This window comes from Cimex lectularius, unplaced genomic scaffold (assembly GCF_000648675.2).
Source record: "Cimex lectularius strain Harlan isolate CLEC.00 unplaced genomic scaffold, Clec_2.1 scaffold128, whole genome shotgun sequence".
NCBI classification, from domain to species: domain Eukaryota; kingdom Metazoa; phylum Arthropoda; class Insecta; order Hemiptera; family Cimicidae; genus Cimex; species Cimex lectularius.
The window spans coordinates 259,720-279,873 of NW_019392876.1; the positions used below are offsets into that span (position 1 = coordinate 259,720).

General features: G+C 32.4%; 1 protein-coding gene across 1 annotated transcript; it reads right to left on the reverse strand.

Annotated features, from left to right (window-relative positions):
• Positions 1-3,262: 3,262 nt before the first annotated feature.
• LOC106669480 (uncharacterized short-chain type dehydrogenase/reductase y4vI-like) lies at positions 3,263-18,881 on the reverse strand (the record flags this gene model as incomplete). The annotated part of the gene is made up of 13 exons (XM_024228967.1): positions 3,263-3,660; positions 3,924-3,997; positions 4,455-4,592; positions 7,303-7,432; positions 7,489-7,618; positions 7,675-7,843; positions 10,847-10,999; positions 11,660-11,710; positions 12,136-12,276; positions 13,596-13,725; positions 13,782-13,911; positions 14,163-14,331; positions 18,639-18,881. Coding segments are annotated over 12 exons (1,641 nt in total), but the record flags the coding sequence as incomplete, so codon positions are not given.
• Positions 18,882-20,154: the final 1,273 nt, after the last annotated feature.

Here is a 20,154-nt window from a genome sequence, read left to right on the forward strand (position 1 = left end):
AACCATTAAAATTATTTTTTTAAATAAAAACCAATTAGTTTTAATCACAGTTAATTTGGTTTATATTAAATTAAGTATGTTGTAATTAATATAACAACAATAATACATGTAGTTTGAATAAAAATATGAGTGTCCGGTTCTTTTGTCTTCGACAGTACTCGATGCGACCCGACATAAATCTGGACAGTGGGGATCGCAGAGCGTCGGGTAGGTTAGCGTGGCATAGCATGGGTAGATGTGCACGGGGGTAATGCAACCTTATGGAAAATCGGAGTTTGGATTTGCGTCGGGTAAGTGTGTTTCTGGCTTTACTCGATGCAACGCCATGCGACGCTACCCGATGCTACCCGACGCAAATCCAAAGTCCAATTTTCCATAAGGTTGTAAGTTGTATTACTCCGTGCATATCTGCCTGATGCGATGCTATCTACCCTACTCTACGCTCTGCGATCCCCACTGTCCAGACTTTCGTCGGGTAGCATGGAGTACAGTCGAACACAAAACTACCGGGCACTCATATTTTTATTCAAACTACATGTATTATTGTTGTTATAATAATTACAACATACTTAATTTAATATAAACCAAATTAACTGTGATTAAAACTTAATTGGTTTTTATTTAAAAAATTAATTTTAATGGTTTGGTCGAAAATTAATCAAAACACCGGAATACGATTTTTTGATATAATGAATTTAACTAACAATTACTGTCGATATATTAATTACAACATACTTACTTTAATATAAACCAAATTAACCGAGATCAAAAATTCATTACTTTTTATTTTTTTTAAATTAATTTTAATGATTTGGATTAAATTGATCAAAACACCGGAATACCATTTTTTGATATAATGAATTTAACAAACAATTTATTACACGGTTTTGCTCATAAAATTTGACTAACAATTTATTTCATCGTTTTGCTCATAAAATTACACCATTTTCGTCGAGTAGCGTCGAACAGGACACTCATATTTTTTGTAGTTTATTTCAAACTAAGTATAGGTATTTTTGTCGTTATATTAATTACAACATACCTATTTCAATATTAACCAAATTAAACGAAATCAAAAACTCGTAAGCTTTTATTTAATTATGATGGTTAGGAAGAAAATTTATCAAAACACCGGAATAACTTTATTTAAAACAATTAAGTTTAACAAACAATTTATTACATGGTACTGCTCAAAATAGTGCGTTAAGAACAAAATAGGCGTCGCGAGTGCGATAATGATTTGTGATACACGCCGTGTGACTGTACGTGGAGTGCGCTTGACGTCGGACAGATGTGCACACCCCACCTAGACGTAGCAAGGCGTCGGTTAGCATCGGGTAGCGTCGCATAGCGTTGTATCGGTACGTGTGTTCCCGGCTTAAGGATGTAGTTTTATACAGATCTTTAAAAGAGCATTGGAAAAATAAAGACCACCGTTGGAGGTTGGGCCACCCGGATAATTCCATTTAAAAATTAAAAATAATAGATAATAATAAGATTATTCAAATTTGCTAGTGATGGGTGCTAAATCATCACATGTAAAACAAAAGTGAACAGAACCATATATTATGAATCTTTGGAGACTAGGAAAAAATTACGGGTAAATCTGTGCTAGATGGTGTTGGACAAGAACAAACCATGAATAATGAATAAGAAAGTGGAGTTCCTAAGTGAAGGATATTTTTTTTATCTTGGCTTCCTCCTGCACCAGAAGCAAAATAGTAGAAATTGTACGCCTTGTTTATGACACACTAGATTATGTAGGAACTGTTTTCCTGTTAAGGCCATGCAATCGCAAATCGTATGAGAAATGATTTTGTGATAAAAAAAATTGTTATTGTTTTGATAATAATTGAATAATATTAAGATATTATTCTAATTTTTTTCTTTTATCTTTAACCATTAATTTATAATTAAATTCTTACAGTATTTACCATTATAATATTTACTTGTGTTATAATTCCCGCTTTTCGCACGTTCAAATTGAACGCCATTAAAAAACCAGCTTTTCATTGGAACATCGCGTTGGCGGGGGTATCGCGGGTTCACTTTTGCAATTCATGTCGAGAAACGTGGTTGTAGAAATCCTTCAACCTGATGATGAGCTAAGGGCTCGAAATCCAGATCGTTGGAAAACAACTTACTGTGAGTAGGAACTACCTTTTCTAAAAACGTATACTTTATGCAACATAAACTACTGACATTCTCAACGTTTTTAGGAATGTAGTTAAAATTTCTGACATTACAGTATTTCTTTTATAAAAATCATGTAACCGCAGTCAGAAACCTTCAAATGCATTTGCAGTTCAATAAGAGTAAAATTAAAATAAATTCAACGCAGGACCAACTTTATATATTTTGCTTATTACAATATTTCACTTGGACTGACGACTTACTCGAATCCAGACAGGATCGAGTCAGAGCCATTACGGTCTACTAGATTAATCAAGAATGGTCACCACAAGAAGATACTTCGCACTCTAGTGCCAAATGATACGTTTTCTTTTTGCAGATTTCCAGATTTTTGTTTCTACAATTCAACCACTTTAGTTGTGGTATATTGTAGTAAATACAGTCATTATTTATTCATTATTTTGAAGGCTCACCACCAGGGTGAGTTCTTCTCCCATTTTTGTTTTTGTTTTTCGTATTGACACTGTTTTAATACTGCAAGTTCGTTACATTTTTAAAAGTAAATATATTAAACAAATAACAATAAATATATTAAACAAAATAATTAACGTTTTTGTTCTATACAATCACTGAAAAAATCCAGAAGCTTATCATATCAAAATGTATGTTACACAGAATCACATTAAACACAAATCACACGAAAATTTCCTTACTTTTTATTCCATAAATAAAATGAAACGTTAACTAAAGAATGAAAAAATATTATCATAACACACACGTTCTAAAAAACGATATTTTGTTCAACAGTCTAACCACTTCTGTCCACTGATTTGATTCTTTTACCAGATATTTTCCCAAAAAGATAAAAATTTCAAGTGAGTCGAAATTTAAAAACAAATAAATAAATAAAAACGAAGTCATGTTTCTTTTCATTTATCAGTCTTAACGGCTTTTACATATTGAAATAATAGCAATGCAAGATGCACTAAAAAGTTAATTATTTACTAATTATATTAAGATAATAATGTTAATTATTTTGGTTTTGTTTCAGGTACTGAAGAAAACTCTCAAGCTCTTTAAAAAAGGATAAGGTATCATAAATTTATATTAAGGTTAATAAAACGTAATGTAATTCTGTTCAAATATATTATATAATTTATATAATAAACGTTATACTACAATATGTTTACATGTTATTTAGAAATAACAAAATACAAATTTAATACTGTACTGTATTAATGAACAGAAAATGAAAACAAATGGTTTAAAGATTTTATAAACCAGCATATTATTACATCTGTAATTATTATTATGCCATATGTACTACGTATTACTATTTCAGTTTCTGAAAAGTGTATTTTTCACACGATCAAAAAATCAGTATGCACAATATAGCAAATAATATATATGTCGAAGTATAATAACAATTGTCTCATAATAAACTTTACTTCTTAAGTAAAAAATTCATCCTTAATCGTTCTTGATTACCAACGTCTCTCCAGTTCCTTGAACTGTCAATTCGGTTATCTGCAAAGAACCATATTCAATTATTCTCTCTACTACTACGTTCAAATTACTAATTTTGTTCATTAGAAACAATATTTATAGCCATATCAAATAGTATGAGCGAGCTGGTTACTCGTTATAAAAGCATGCTTGGATAACTTATTGGCTTTTCGACCATGTTAAAAGGTAAATGTACAAAAGGTAAATAAATCAGTGTACACAATGAAGATGATAATATAAATATCAAAGTATAATAAACCATGTCTCACAATATACTTTACTACCTTAGAAATGTCAATCCCTATTCTTTATTTTCTGCCAAGGTCTCTCCAGTTGCTTGAACAGTGAGTTCAGTTATCTGCAGGTGAAATTATCAATTTTGTGCATTAGAAACGGTATCTGTAGTCGTATCAAATATTATAAGCATGCTGGTTACTCGTGATAAAAGCATGCTTGAATAACTTTCGGATTTTTGGCCATGTTAAAAGGTAAATGTAAAAATTTTAGAACTGGTGTTAATATCTTTGTTGAAAAAGATTTTGTACTAGATAAAAAGGACAGTCTTGTAGTGTTAATCGGCATCTAAGGGTTGAAAACTTATTGGCATTTCTCCCGAAAATAACGTTAGGACTGAGACTGGGGTTGCCTGAGTTCGACAGGACCTCTATTTTATTGAAGATGAATGACCCAAACGCGAAATTTATTGCTTGATATTGATTATAAGTTAGCTTATTATATGTAACAATCGAAAGGATAGCTAATCCATGCATTGTCTTTTTATTATCAAAATATAAAAAAAAACTGTTGGAACTTACGTTGACATTGCCAGGACACTCAAGGACGAACGAAACACAGTTGGCAATATCCTCTCCTTTGAGGCTTGGTATGTTTTCAGGTATGTCACCGCCAAATTGAGCCGACATTTCCGTCTTAACCAGTCCAGGACTTATGCTCTAAAAATATTGCATATGAGTTATAAAATATATTTGAATTCCAACAAAGCAAAATTAAAGTATTACTGCTTATGTCATTTTGTATTGTACCAACTAAAGTCACACATGAAGAAATAGATTTTTATTATTTTCATTTTGTAAAATATTATTGTGCGTAAATGTTATTATTAGTAACCTTATAGATTCATTAGATTTCGTGGTCCGATTGACTTTTCAATTAATTAATCTAAAGATTAAGGTAAAGTAAGGTATTGGGTTAAGATAAAAAGTCAGCGTCACGAGCGGGATTCGAACCCATGACCTTTGGCTAAATATGCCGCTGCTCTAACACTTGAGCTATCACGACTTCAAGTGGTAGAGCAGCGGCATATTTAGCCGAAGGTCGTGGGTTCGAATCTCGCTCGTGACACTAGCTTTTTTACTACAACCAATACCTTTCATAAAGATTAGTTAGGTTTATCCAGTACCCCATTAGCCTAAGAGAGCTCTAGAGAATTTGTCGGTAGCGTTCATAAAGTTGACAAAATATTTCCAGAGTAGTAAAGAACATTTATTTGTAAACGAATGAAGTTGAAAGTTGTAGCACCTTAAAATGGCTCCAACTTTATTAGGTTAAATTGGAATAATTTATAAAAGTATTAATTAATGGAAAAACCTAAATAGATCCTCTTTACGGTTGAAATGAAAAAGTTAGTGTCACGAGTGGGATTCGAACCCACGACCTTCGGCTAAATATGCCGCTGCTCTAACACTTGAGCTATCACGACTTCAAGTGGGAGAGCAGCGGCATATTTAGCCGAAGGTCATGGGTTCGAATCCCGCTCGTGGCACTAGCTTTTTAGTTCAACCAATACCTTGCATAAGGATTAGTTAATTGAAAGAAGTTATTTGGTCAATCGTACTACGAAATATAATGGATTTAATAATACTTTACTTAATGATCTTATAGATTCATTATGTACTGCGAAATTTCATGATGAATTATAGATGTAACATGTAACATATTATTCCTTCTAATTCTTCAAAATATAAAATCACTTAGAATATAAACTTTTACGAGTTTTCGAAGTAATTGTCAAAAGTTTAAGATTTTCTCGGTTCCGTAAATAGGACAGATGGCGCTTACAGAAAAGCGGCCCTTACAAATGAACTATAAGCACATGTATGTAATTTCACGATAGTCAGTTGTTTAATTTTTAATTAAACAACGTTTAATTGCAAAATTTTAATTTATCCTTTAAGAACGGTTAAAACATCGTCTTTAAGATTTTGAAACTTCTATTAAAAATAATGAAATTTATACAAAGTCAACGAAAAAGGCTTGCAAGGTGCAAAATTGAACATAAGGAAAAACAAGTTTCGAAAAACTTTTTTTAATATATTTATTACCATCTGTAACATTATTTACATCGTGTAGAAATATATGGTGTTTAGTGACCGTTAGTTAATGATTATTATTCGGAGATCGTGAGATGCGGTCTGGTGTGAGGTAGGTTTTAGAAAAAATTTTCTTTATCTTGTCAACGTTTCGATCTTTATTGAGATCATCTTCAGGGCTCAAAGTGTTTGTTTTCCGCCCACACGTTGTGGGCACTCTCAACACGGCAGATAAGAATGACACATCTACACGGAAAATTAACACTTTGAGCCCTGAATATGATCACAATAAAGATCGAAACGTTGGCACGATAAAGAAAAGGTTTTTCTAAAACCTACGTCACACCAGACCGCATCTTACCATCTCCGAATAATCATTATTTACATTATATAATGAGTTACATGTACAATTCACATGGACCATATGTCGTGAGGGGAGTTAGTAACCTTTGATTTTTTCCCAAGAACCATCTTGTCTCCCTTCATAAAGAAAAATCTTTCTAAAAACTCAATGTTCAAAATGTCCGTATTTTCGACTTGACTTCGATTTTAATTTTTAGAAATTTTTTGTTTTTTATTATGATTAATTTGTCCCATAAAGAGTATCTTCATTAAATTAACTATATCCAGTTCGCGAAGAATGCACACAATGTCACAACGAATCACAATGAATGTCGATTCTTGACAGGTTTTACGTGGTATTTGGTATTTGTTTGCTTAACTCAAAAGGTTTTCAATGTTTTTTTTTTTTTTTTTTTTTTTTTTTTTTAAATCAAACACATTATTACATTACATTTTTAGAGCTACGACGTACTGATGAAAAGTGAAATTTTTCGAATACAATCGAAATTCACACTTTGAACAATGGATAATTTTAGTCCTATTTGCCATGTATTCTATTTATTCATATCAATTGTAAAAAATCATTTTCAATTATACAAATTTTATTTCTCATTTAGGTCGGTTTAATCGGTTTATATGTATTTAATAAATAGTAAGCTAATCATTGTACATTGTCATTAAAACATTCACCTCCATTGCTGATTTAATATTAAAGACTTGTATGTTGCTGTATACAAAACTGTACTTTAAAACTTTGCAATCATAGCACAAACTACTAAGAAAAAAAGAACTGATTTGTTATTTGCTTAATGTCCAAGCTGTCCTGAGGGACAACATTTTTTTACGTAATTACGATTAAAAAGTAAAATTAATTTTATAGTTTAAGCACAGTCCACCAATGACAACTAAATGTCTCTTAATATTAACCAGTTGTGTATTTATTCCAACATTTAAACAGTTAAGAAATATTTAAATTGGAAAATTATCGTACCGTGATTCTGATTTTTGTCGTCTCCAAACCGATTTCGTACCTAAGATGTTCCGTCATAGAGGTTAGAGCATGTTTTGTCCCTGCGTATCCCCCGATTTTCGGGTAATGAAGAAAGTGATGACCAGCAACACTAAAAAGTTAACAATACGTTATTTTATTTTAAATAAAAATATTAAATTTATTTACCTGTTAATGTTAATGATGCAGCCTTCATTATTGTGTTTTTTCATAGATGTTAAAGCTTCTCTGGTACAACTGAACACGCCAATAACGTTAATGTCAAACATCTGCTTAAGGTTATCCGTTGACGTCAAATCTAGAAAAACAAATGTTAAAGGCTACCTTTAACATAAAAAAAATACGGTAGCTTACTTGTGAGTAATTCGATTTTAAGGGCAGCGGCGTTGTTAACAAGCACGCCGACCGGTCCCCAGTTCTCTTCGATCCATCCAAAAACACTGTGCACCTGTTTCTCATCGGAAACATCACACTGGAAAGCTTTCAGTTCACCTTTACTGCCTTTCAAACTATCCTCGAGTTTCTGTAAAAGTTAACAGTCTTTATGTGAAATACAAGTCCAAAAAAAGGTCAAAAAACTCTAATATAAAATCTTGTACCAATAAAAAGGAAGACTAGTTTTTGTTATTAACTTAAAAATTTTGGGAGAAAAAAGTTTTTTGAGTAACACAGTTCTTTATATTTTGACTGATAAAGTTGAAATGCTTTAATAGTACAAATTTAATTAATCAATATGTATTTAACGTAATCGTTGAGATAAAAAAGTCAGTGTCACAAGCGGGATTCGAACCCACGACCTTCGGCTAAATACGCCGCTGCTCTACCACTTGAGCTATCGTGACCTCGATCCACTCGGACACTAACTTCCCATCTCAACCTCACCTATTGAATTTTCGATCTCAACCAATCCCTCACATACAGATTAATTGAAAGATATTATTTGGTCAAGCGGACCACTAGTAAATTAAGTACAAATTTAGTTGAATAATTTACTTTTTTTGTAAATTCTGAAGCCATTTTGCATTTATAGTTAGTATTTTTCGTTTACTTACACAATACAGCTGGTGTTGGAAAAATATAATAAATAAATTATCGTATAATATTGATAACCATCTTATAATATATTTGTCTCTCAATCCTCAAAGGAAGGGGACTTTCAATATTCAATATGTAATCATGTTGTCTTTAAAACTGTTTTTGTTTAACATATTTTAACAAAATAAATCTGATAATTAATACAACAACCCTGCTAACTTAATGCTATCAAAGAACGCGAAAAATAAAACCAGCATTTTGTTTATATTTATCAAAGTAATGTACGCTTCTGATTAAGTTCACAAGATTCATCTATGCTGGCCTTGAGGCACGACCGTCGTGCAGAAAATTAAAATTATTTTATATATATTTTTTATAAGTAACATTAAGAGTCAGTAAATAATAATCAGCGTAGTAATGATAATTTCGGTTAGATAAATGTTACATCTATTTGCACAAGGGATAAATGATTAAAGACAGGAGGGAAACGTTGCTATTCTGGACCGGCAGAGCATTAAATTGAACTGAGACAGTCGAGAGCTGAACACTATATTTCATTGTTAGAATACTACCACGAAATTTAATTGCAACTTTGGAAATTCAATCGCAAATGGACACAGCAAAAGGCGGAAATCTCCAATACAAGATTTGTAATTGAAAAGTTGAAAATAATAAAACGTAGAATACACATTTTTAAAAATATCGAATAAGAAAGAATATCGCTCTCCTCTGTCATTATTTATCTGATTTGTTTTCTTTCTCACTTCCTTCGCTACTTTTTCCTTTCACTCACTCCACTCTCTCTCTCTCTCTCTCTCTCCCTCTCTNCTCTCTCTCTCTCTCTCTCCTCTCTCTCTCTCTCTCTCTCTCTCTCTCTCTCACTACTTATATTTTTTGTTTTCTTTCTCACTTCCTTACTTTCCCTCACTCTTTTTCCCTTTCTGTTTCTGTCAAGCGGACCACGAAAGTAGTGAATTAATTATTCTTATCCGTGAATAGGAAATGTTCCAACTCAAATTTTAAGTTGTGTTTGTAACTAATAAGAATTTTTAAAAAGCCTTTCAATTAATCAACACACGTAACTTAATGTATTCCAAAAATCGTCAGTTAAAATATTCCTCTTTCAAACAACGTTCAGATGTATATCATATTTTTTTACATAAAAACGTTCTGATGTTAGATCGTTGCAGAAAAATATTTTGCAACAAAAATCACATAAGTTTAATTTAATTTTTTTTTTAAATTTAAACAGACGTATGACAAATATTTTAATACGATTTTTCTCATAATGCAACGACATTCGAAAAACCATAAACCCCAACTAAATCTAAATTTATATAAACCAAAGTTTTTTCATGCAACTAATTATAGAAATACAGGATAATTTTTTTTTTGGGGGGGGAGTCCCATAACCCATGTCCCTATGATCAATCTTAACAACCATTTTGCAATTAATTAATCTTTATATAAGGCATTGGTTGGGATAAAGAAAGTTAGTGTCACGAGCGGGATTAGAACCCACGACCTTCGGCTAGATACGCCGCTACTCCACCACTTGAGCTATGGTGCGATCCACTCGGACACTAACTTCCCATCTGAACCCCACCTTTTGAATTTTACCTCCCTTTTGCCATTTTTCAGCTAGTTAGTGTTGTTAGTGTCCGAGAGGAAGTCACGATAGCTTAAGTGGTAGAGCAGCGGCCTATTTTTTTTTTCCACAACCAATGCCTTATATAAAGATTAATTAATTGAAAAATGTTATTCGGTCAATCGGACCACGAAATCTAATGAACTAACAGCTATGATCTCATCTCGCTTGGAAAATACTTACTCATTGTGCAAAACCTTATTTAACAAAATTTACAGAATATGATCGAAATTAGATTAGAATAAAAGTAAAGAACACCCTTGTATTTTTTAGATGATCTTTTTTCCACAAGACAAAGTTTTACAAAAAACTAACTATCAAAATTTTTCGCAGGCTGATATTGAAAAACAATATGTTCCTTAAGCGCCAATTTAAAATGTACAAAACATACACATTTGTTAAAGTTTTTGTTAAAATTCATGATATTCTCCTGACTCATTTTTTCGTCAAAACAGTATAAAGTGGCTTTTTAATTATTTCTTGTTTACGTAGAAAATTTATATTAATATGTTATCAGCATCAAATGGCTCGCACAACTTGAAAATGAAATTTACAAATGAACATTATCATAAATCAAAGAAGAATATAATAAGATGAAGGTTTATTTGTTGAAGTTTTTAGAAAGAGTTTTTATGACAGTGATTTTCAAACGCGATTATATAACATCTATTAAAATATACATGTTATAAAAATAATAACGCTAAAATACTATTATACAAAATAATGGTTATAAAAAATTAATCATTTAAGAATTCACAACCAACATAAAACATGGAATACTTATATGTTACAATGAGAACCCTATGTTTTTAGAATGGATAAAATCTATGAATGACAACTGACCTTAACCCTGTCGAATCTCCTGGCAAGGCCGGCGACTTTCATTCCTTTCTTAACCAAGAGCCTCGCAGTGCATTCTCCGATGCCAGAGCTGACTCCAGTCACAACCGCGACTTTTCCGACCCAGCGATCCATGTTTAAGCAGAAAAGGTTTCTNCTCTCTCTCTCTCTCTCTCTCTCTCTCTCTCTCTCTCTCTCTCTCTCTCGATTGCTCCAGTTCAGCTTATTCTCTGAACATTTATATATCTTTCTCTCATCACCATACTGAGACTATCTTCTAACTGCTAGCTATCGTTTTCTATTTCTCGACTATTCGTTTATGGCGTGTACATATTCTAATCATGACAACGAGCGATGCACTAAGAAAAGACATATTTTTTCTTTGCTTTAGGTATTGAAGAAAATAGTCAAACTTTTAAAAAAGGATAAGGCATCATGTCACAAATTAATAAAACGCAACATATAGCTTTTAGTATATATTCTATAATTTTTGATATAATAAACGTTCTCTTCAGATATGTTTACAACTTTTTCAAACTAACAAACATACAAATTTAGTACGGATTATATTTTAATTAACAAAAAATAACCATCAATGATTTTAAGGTTTGCTAAACCATATGTTATTATACGAATTATGATGTTATATTTTATTATTATTATATTTTGCATTATTATTTTAATTTCTCTTTAAGTGTATATTTCAAACGAACTACAAAACAGTGTACAGAGTATCGATGATAATATGAATATCAAAGTATAATAAACGTTGTCTCACAATATACTTTACTACCTTAGGAATGTCAATCCCTATTCTTTATTTTCTGCCAAGGTCTCTCCAGTTGCTTGAACAGTGAGTTCAGTTATCTGCAAAGAAATATATTTAATCATTCTCTCCATTTCTTTTGCAAATATGGTGAAATTGTCAATTTTGTGCATTAGAAACGTTATTTGTGTATCAAATATTATAAGCGTGCTGGTTTCCCATCATAAAAGCATGCTTGAATAACTTTCGGATTTTTGAGAAGATTTTACACAAGATAAAAAGGACAGTCTTGTAATGTTAATCGACCTTTAAGGTTTGAAAACTTTTTTGCACTTTTTTGATTGGGGTTGCCTGAGATCGCCAGGACCTCTATTTTTTCAACTTCTATGAAAGATGTATGACCCAAACCCAAAATATTCTTCATATTGATTATAATTTAGCCTATTATATGTAACAAACGACTGGATAACTAATTCATGCATTATTTTGACTATCAAAATATTTTTAAAAAACTGTTGGAACTTACGTTGACATTGCCAGGACACTCGAGGACAAACAAGATACAGTTGGCAATATCCTCTCCTTTGAGGCATGGTATGTTTTCAGGTACTACCTCACCGGAAAATTGAGCCAGCATTTCCGTCTCAACCAGTCCAGGGCTTATGCTCTGAAAACAAATTTGAATTTCATCAAAACAAAGCAAAAGTATTATCGCTTTCATCATTGTAGCAGCTAGCCACATATGCGGATATAGATTTTTATTATTTTCATCTTTTACAATATTATGAAATATACATAAATTTTATTAAATTATTAACGTTACGTTTGTTTGTCGTAATTACATTTTGAATTATAGACAATGAAGTAACTGATTTTTTTCCTTTCATTTGCCTGCGTTCTTTCTTCTCCTTGAGACATGACAATGCAAATAACTCCCGATGTTTCTCCCACCCCGATTTGACATTTTTAAAATCTCAAAAGTTTGTTTTTATGTGATTAGTGATTTTCAATCATTTTTTATTATTTGCAAGTTAGTATATCTAGGTCTATGTTATATCTATGATATAATAATATCTAAGATGTATAAAATATAAATGATCTCTTAAAGGGGAAAATTTAAGATTGGTAAGACTGTTTTCAAGGGAAGATGGAAAAACGGATATGACCGTTAGAAGACCGTTAGGACAGTGAGGGAAAGGGTTGGTTCAAATAAATTAAAAAAGAAAATATACAAGTGTAGTTGATTTAATAGTATCCAATAATCCATAACATTTATCATAAGCAATCGACAAAAGTGAACTATTTTGTAGTGTCAATTAATTGTCTTTAGTTAATATTCAGAAGATGTTTAACAAGGAACTTAATTAATTATTGTGATAAAGAGCTTTTCTTTATTGTAAATCAACTTTTTGTAGTCTTGATAAAATGGAATATTAAGAAATTTTACTTTGGCATATTGAATAACGTCATTGTTATCTCATATCATTATTGTCAACTTATAACTGTACACCTACTCAACATGCTTTTTTAAATTTTGTGTGTGTGTGTGTGTGTGTGTGTGTGTGTGTTCGTGGTGTTTCCAGATTGTACTTTTTACGAGTATTACGCTTAGTGCAACTTCCTGATAGAAAACTGTATTCTACATAATGCGGGTCCATACGAATAGCTTTTTATTGACGAGGTGGCCATTTTAAAATGTATAACTTCTTGGCAGTGCAACAATTCCGCCCGTCATTTTTATTTGGGATATACATTTATTTTAATATTGTCTATTTCAATTTTTAAATCTCATAATTCAATTGGATTTATTGTTAACAGAAACCCTAACTATCCCTACGTTAACTACGAGAGGTTAGCAAGTTTAGAAAACAGAAGAAAAATATGACAAATTGATTTTTTTTGGTCCGTAAATAACCTATATTAACATATACATTCAGCCCAAAATTTAAAAAGTTAAGAAATACTTAAACTGAAAGTTTAACGTACCGTGATTCTGATTATTTTCGTCTCCAAACCGAGTTCAAATCTAAGATATTCCGTCATACAGGTTATAGCATGTTTCGTCGCCGTGTATCCCCCGATGTACGGGTAATAAAGAATGTGATGACCAGAAACACTGAAAAGTTAACAATTAATTATTTTCTTTTGAATTGAAATATTAAATTTATTTACCTGCTAATGTTAATGATGCATCCTTCATTGCTGTATTTTTTCATAGATATTAATGCTTCTCTGGTACAACTGAACACGCCAATAACGTTAACGTCAAACATCTGCTTAAGGTTATCCGTTGACGTCAAATCTAGAAAAACAAATGTTTTTTTTATATCTATTATATTTAGGGGTCTATTGACCAAATTACTTCTTTCAATTAATTAATCCTTTTATGTAAGGTTGAAATGAAAAAGCCAGTGCCACGAGCGCGATTCGAATCCACGACCTTCGGTTAAATACGCCGCTGCCGAGTGGATCGAAGTCACGATAGCTCTGGTGGTAGAGCAGCGGCGTATTTAGCCTAAGGTCTTCATCGTTAAATGAAGTATTGTAACTTACTCGTGAGTAAATCGGATTTAAAAACAGCAGCGTTGTTAACGAGCACGCCGACCGGTCCCCAGTTCTCTTCGATCCATTCAAAAACGCTGTGCACCTGCTTCGCATCAGAAACGTCACACTCGAAAGCTTTCAGTTCTCCTTTACTGCCGTTCAAACTATCCTCGAGTTTCTGTAAAAATACACAGTCCTTACTGAAATATAAAGAAAACAATGATTACATTTCATTTAAATCCGTACAAGTTCAATAAAAGGTCAAAATGTCAAAAAGATCTAACATAAAAGCCTTGTAAAAGCAAAAAGGAAGATTGATTCTTGATATTAACTTAAAAGTTTTGATACAAAAAACTTATTTAATCAGTAACACAGTTCTCTACGTTTTAACTATGAAACATTTTAACTTTGCATTTGTAGTTAATCTTTTACATTTACTTACAAAAATGCAGCTAGTGTGAAAAAATATAATAAATAAATACCTATATGTTTAGCAATCATAAGTGACCATATTAATTATTTCAATTAATGTTTCTTTTTATCTAAGGTCTTGGTTGAGGTGAAAAAATAGGTGTCACGAGCGGGATTCGATCCCACGACCTTCGGATTACACGACATTTGAAAAAGGTTATGTTGAAGAGGTGTCCGAGTGCCGACTTATTACATGGATAATAATTTTCCTCCCAATCCTCAAAGGACAGGGTCTTGATTAATGTTTCAATGTTTAATATGTAATATTTTCTTTAAAAAAGTAATGTTATATATATAAAAGTTATGCAAGTTATAAAAGTTACGTCTCATTGGCCTACGGTATTTCGTAAAGGTGGAGGAGGGCTGTTTTATAGCAAATTTCCTGCTTCGTGAAGTCCACTACATTCTTTTTTTTAAATTAAGCATAGCTCTGCTCTTTCCTTTAATGTATCGGGAGATTGAAAATTGAGGTTTTCAGTGTATGAGTCGATTTTCCCAACCATCCTCCTCTCGGGGGTAAGACTGGATTAATCAAAATCAACTTTTTAAATTTGGGATTTTAAATTTAAGACTTTGGTACAAATTGAATTTTTTATTAACTTTTTTACTGTGATTAGTAAAAAAATCATTGTTTAGTCCCCTTTAAATAAATTTAAACTTTGGCAAGTCCACCGACTCTCCAACTACCTTAAAAGTTAGTGCGAGTTTTCCTACGATTAAATATATGCTCCATTCTGCACATGAATGTATTTGCAAGTTTCCAGAGTTGACCTTGTATACATCAATTACAATCCATGTCGCTTTACGCACATTTGAAGTGTTTCTTATTAAACAAATAGTAATTACATCCAATTTGCTCAGTAGTGCATAATATTTTGAAATCCTCACTACTTAAATTGTATGCAATTATTTTCATAACTCAACAATTTCTTAACTGTATTTTCGTTTTCAAGTTACACAATTATTATTTTCCATTATATTTCATTTTTATTACAAACTTTTGATTAAAACTGGGTATATTTGAATAGAGAGACTTTTTTAAACTTTTGTACTTTTACTCCTACTGAATTTCTCACAAGCAGTATAAAAATCATGTAATTAATACAGATTATTTTTTTAACTTGTCATTCAGAATCATTTATTATTATGGCTACGTAAAATATCCGTTACTTTCTGCAAGCTTATTATTTCAATTTAAACTAATTAAAATACTCAAAATTAAATATAGAAAAACAAATGCGGGATTTTACTTGACTTGAAAACAATAAAGACTTGTTGAGATTTTATGTAATGCTGGTAAATGTTTTACAAAATTAACATGGTTTATGTGCAATGTTGCTTTCTGAACATTGCCAATGATTCGATTATAAAACATTGTTTTGACTGCATTGTGTTAACTGTTAACTGTATTGTGAGAACTGTTCTAGTTATTTAGTTACCTGTGCTACTAAATTTTCCTAGATTTATTTTGCTTCTTAAATATATTGTTCTAAGTTCAAAACCTTTGTTCTTAAGTTGTAAATCAACTAGACAATGCGACTTGAAGATTGTATGTTCGAAAAGAACCTTCTGAACCGACGAAATAGTGGCAACAACGGGCCAATATTGACCGATCGAATACACGTAATGTATGATAACATGAACGATATTTCCGCTTCCAACTTGTCTAACATGTTCTACCAGTAAATGTATGCTAAACAGCTTAACTAAGTTTGTGAAGGAGGATCAGAACGTTCCCTTCTCTCACTTGGAGAGTATAAAACTTACGGAACAGTCTGTGAGAACATTAAAATTGTTGGTTGATTTTCTTCAATTCTTGTGTATTATTTCATACTAGAACATCTCCACTAAACAAACCGCCAATTAGCATTATAAGAAATTATTAGAAAACCTTTTTTACGATGTAAATTAAATTAAAGTAATTTTAATTATTAGTTCTTGATTGGCATTTTAGTGATACATCAACGGAAGGCGAGAGGTCTGGAAAATAGTGAGGGTGAGGCAGAATCTCATCAAAATCATAACCAAGATCCAAGAATTTTCGTATTGTCATTATGAGACATTGGACATAGGTTGTCGTGTAACAGAATCGGCCTTTTCCGACTTACCCAAGAAGTCCTGAATTATGCCAGTTTCTGAAGCACTGTTCCAATTTGAAAGCAATACTTTTTGGCAATAATTGGTTCGCTAGAATTTAAGGAGCTGTAGCAAATTGAATGAAGCCCACCAAAGAGACATCATCACCTTTTTTTGAGTAGTTGGGGACTGGAAAATACTGCTTCTCCTTTGTCGAACCACTGTCCAGAACGTCTTCTGTTATTTAAAAAAAACTGTGGTATCAAATTTTTCCCTAGGTTGATATAATTTGAAAAATAAGATTTTTTTCAACAAAAACAAGATTTTGTTGTTATAACATCTAATAAAAGTATACATGTAATAAAAATAATAACGCTAAAAAACTATTAAACTACTATTAAACAAAATAATAGTAATAAAAATTAATCAATTAACTCACGTTCATAAAACACGGAATAGTCTGTTTTATAATGAAGAAGCGTATGTTTTCAGAAAGGAAAGGTTTCTATGAATGACAACTGACCTTAACCCTGTCGAATCTCCTGGCCAGGCCGGCGACTTTCATTCCTTTCTTAACCAAGAGCCTCGCAGTGTATTCTCCGATGCCAGAGCTGACTCCAGTCACAACCGCGATTTTTCCGACCCAGCGATCCATGTTTAAGCAGAAAAGGGTTTTACTTGGCTGACCAACAGGATTATACCTGACGGCTTGGCGAAGATTTAGCTGATGATGACCGGCAAGAGAAATGATCCCCCTCTTTTCAAATTACTGTCCCTCAGAAACATCCTTGACTGAATCAATATCAATCAATAGAAAATAAAACCATATAATTATTCTGTAACTCCCTCGTATAACCCCCTAAACATCGGTCTCTCTCTCTCTCCCTCCCTCCCTCACGATCTCTCCCTCATTCTCTATCACACTCATCTTCTGAATCTTCTAACCCTTCTTTCTCTTTCTTTCTTTTGTGACTCCTATCACTTGCTCTTACTATTCCTGTGCTGCCTCTTTCTTTCTCTCTCAATTATTACTATTACTTATTGTTCTCTCTGTCTCCCTCTCCCTCTCTCTCTCCCTCTCTCTCTCCCTCTCTCTCTCCCTCTCTCTCTCTCTCTCACTCTCTCTCTCTCTCTCTCTCTCAGTGAAATATTTTGCTCCGCTGTGTGTTTGTTTCACGTTTTTCACCCAAGTGTATTTCAAACTGTTCTAATTGTGTGGTCTAACGGCTAAAATTCATACATTATCGTATGAGCTCGTTGTAAGGGCAGATATGATGATCCCTTCGCAAGTGACTGAAACGCTTTTAAATTAAAATATGTATGTTTCATATTTCCTAGTTACCATAGTATAATATATTTTATTAATTTGCTCGTGGTAATTAACGTGAAAGTGCGTTTGTTCGCCAATAAAAATAACATTCAAATCAACTAAATTACCATCTTTTCACATGGTTTATTAATACTATAAATAATGGTTTCCGCTATTCTGGTTTGGGGGCTTTGGAAAAATGTAGTGCTGATTCTTCTTTGTCGAACCACTGTCCAGAACGGCTTCTGTTATTTTACAAAACACCGCGGTGTCAAATTTTTCCCCAGGCTGTTGTAATTTGAAAAACAAGATGTTCTTTCAGCGCCAATTTGAAATGCACAAAATATACGTATTAGTTAATCATTTGTAATAAAATTAAGGTACACTTCTTGAAATTGTTGGAATTTTCATGAAGTGCAGTTTTAAAAACAAGAATATGTTGTGCAAACATCTAATTAAAATATATATGTAATAAAATAACAACGCTAAAAAACTATTAAACAAAATAATAGTAATAAAAAATTAATCATTTAAGAATTCAAGACCAACATAAAACATGGAATAGTTATATTTTATAATGAAGAAGCCAACGTTTTTAGAATGGATAAGATCTATGAATGACAACGGACCTTAACCCTGTCGAATCTTCTGGCCAGGCCGGCGACTTTCATTCCTTTCTTAACCAAGAGCCTCGCAGTGCATTCTCCGATGCCAGAGCTGACTCCAGTCACAACCGCGACTTTTCCGACCCAGCGATCCATGTTTAAGCAGAAAAGGGTTTTCGAATAATTTGACTGACCGACGGGATTATACCTGACCGCTTGGGGAAGATTTACCTGATGACGACTGGCGAGAGAAATGATCCCCTCTTTTCAAATTACTGTCCCTCATAATTGTCCTTGACCGAATCAATATCAATCAATAGAATATAAAACGATTTAATTACTCTTTAACTACTTAACCCCCCTAAAAATTGGTCTCTCTCTCTCACTCTCTCACGATCTCTCCTTCATTCTCTATCACACTGATCTTCTGAATCTTCTAACCCTTCTTTCTCTTTCTTTCTTTTTTGACTTCGATCACTTGCTCTTATTACATCTGTGCTGCCTCTTTATTTCTCTTTCAATTATTACTACTCTGTATTGTTCTCTCTCTCTCTCTCTCTCCCTCTCTCTTTCTCTCTCTTTCTTTCTTTCACTTTCTCTCTCTCTCTGATCTTTCTCTTTTTCCCTTCCTTTCTTCTCTCTCTGATTATTTTCTCTCATTAATCCTTTGCTCCCAATTTTGTTCTCTCTGTCTTATTATTGATCAATTTTGTTCTATCACTCTTTCACCAAAACTTGTGTTTCCCTCTCTTAAACATTCAATATCTTTATCATAGTTTTTTCTTCCTCACTTTTTAATTATTTTACTTTTCAAAAAACAATTGCAACCGTTGGTAATTAGGAAAGTCCTATTTATAGACTTTTCAATCAATTTGTCAGTGAATGGTAGCAAATTGATTATTTATTAAACACATTTTCCAACTTTTTTTTGCATTTACTTTTGTATAACGGCCGTTTATATTAATTAGACCAGCAATATTGTAATTATTACGCGTAGAGGAAGTCAAATATATAACAAACAGCAAGTTTCGTAAGGCTTTCCGCGCGCCGCGAACTAATTAAACTAGTTTGAACAATGCTGCTAATCCCCCCTAACACGACTGAGTCAACACACTGGCACGGCATCCACAAACAGAGTGCTTGATGTTGACCGAGTTGGCCTACCGAACCAAAACGTACACGTGAGTGCAATATTATACTCAGCTATGTGTTTGTTTCACGATTTTCACGCAGTTGTATTTCAAATTGTTCTAATTTTGTGGTCTAACGATTAAGATGGATGAATAATCGAATAAGCTCCTTGTTAGGACTGATATGATGATCACTTCGCGCGTGTCTGAAACGCTTTTCAATTAAAATATGTATGTTTCATATTTCCTAGTTACTATAGTATAACATATTTTATTAATTTAGTAGTGGTAATTAAGATGAAAATACGTTTTTTTTGTCATTAAAAAAATCAACAAAATTACCATGATCTCACACGGTTTACTAATACTATAGTTAAGGTTTTCTCAATTCTCGGTGAACGGACATTTCC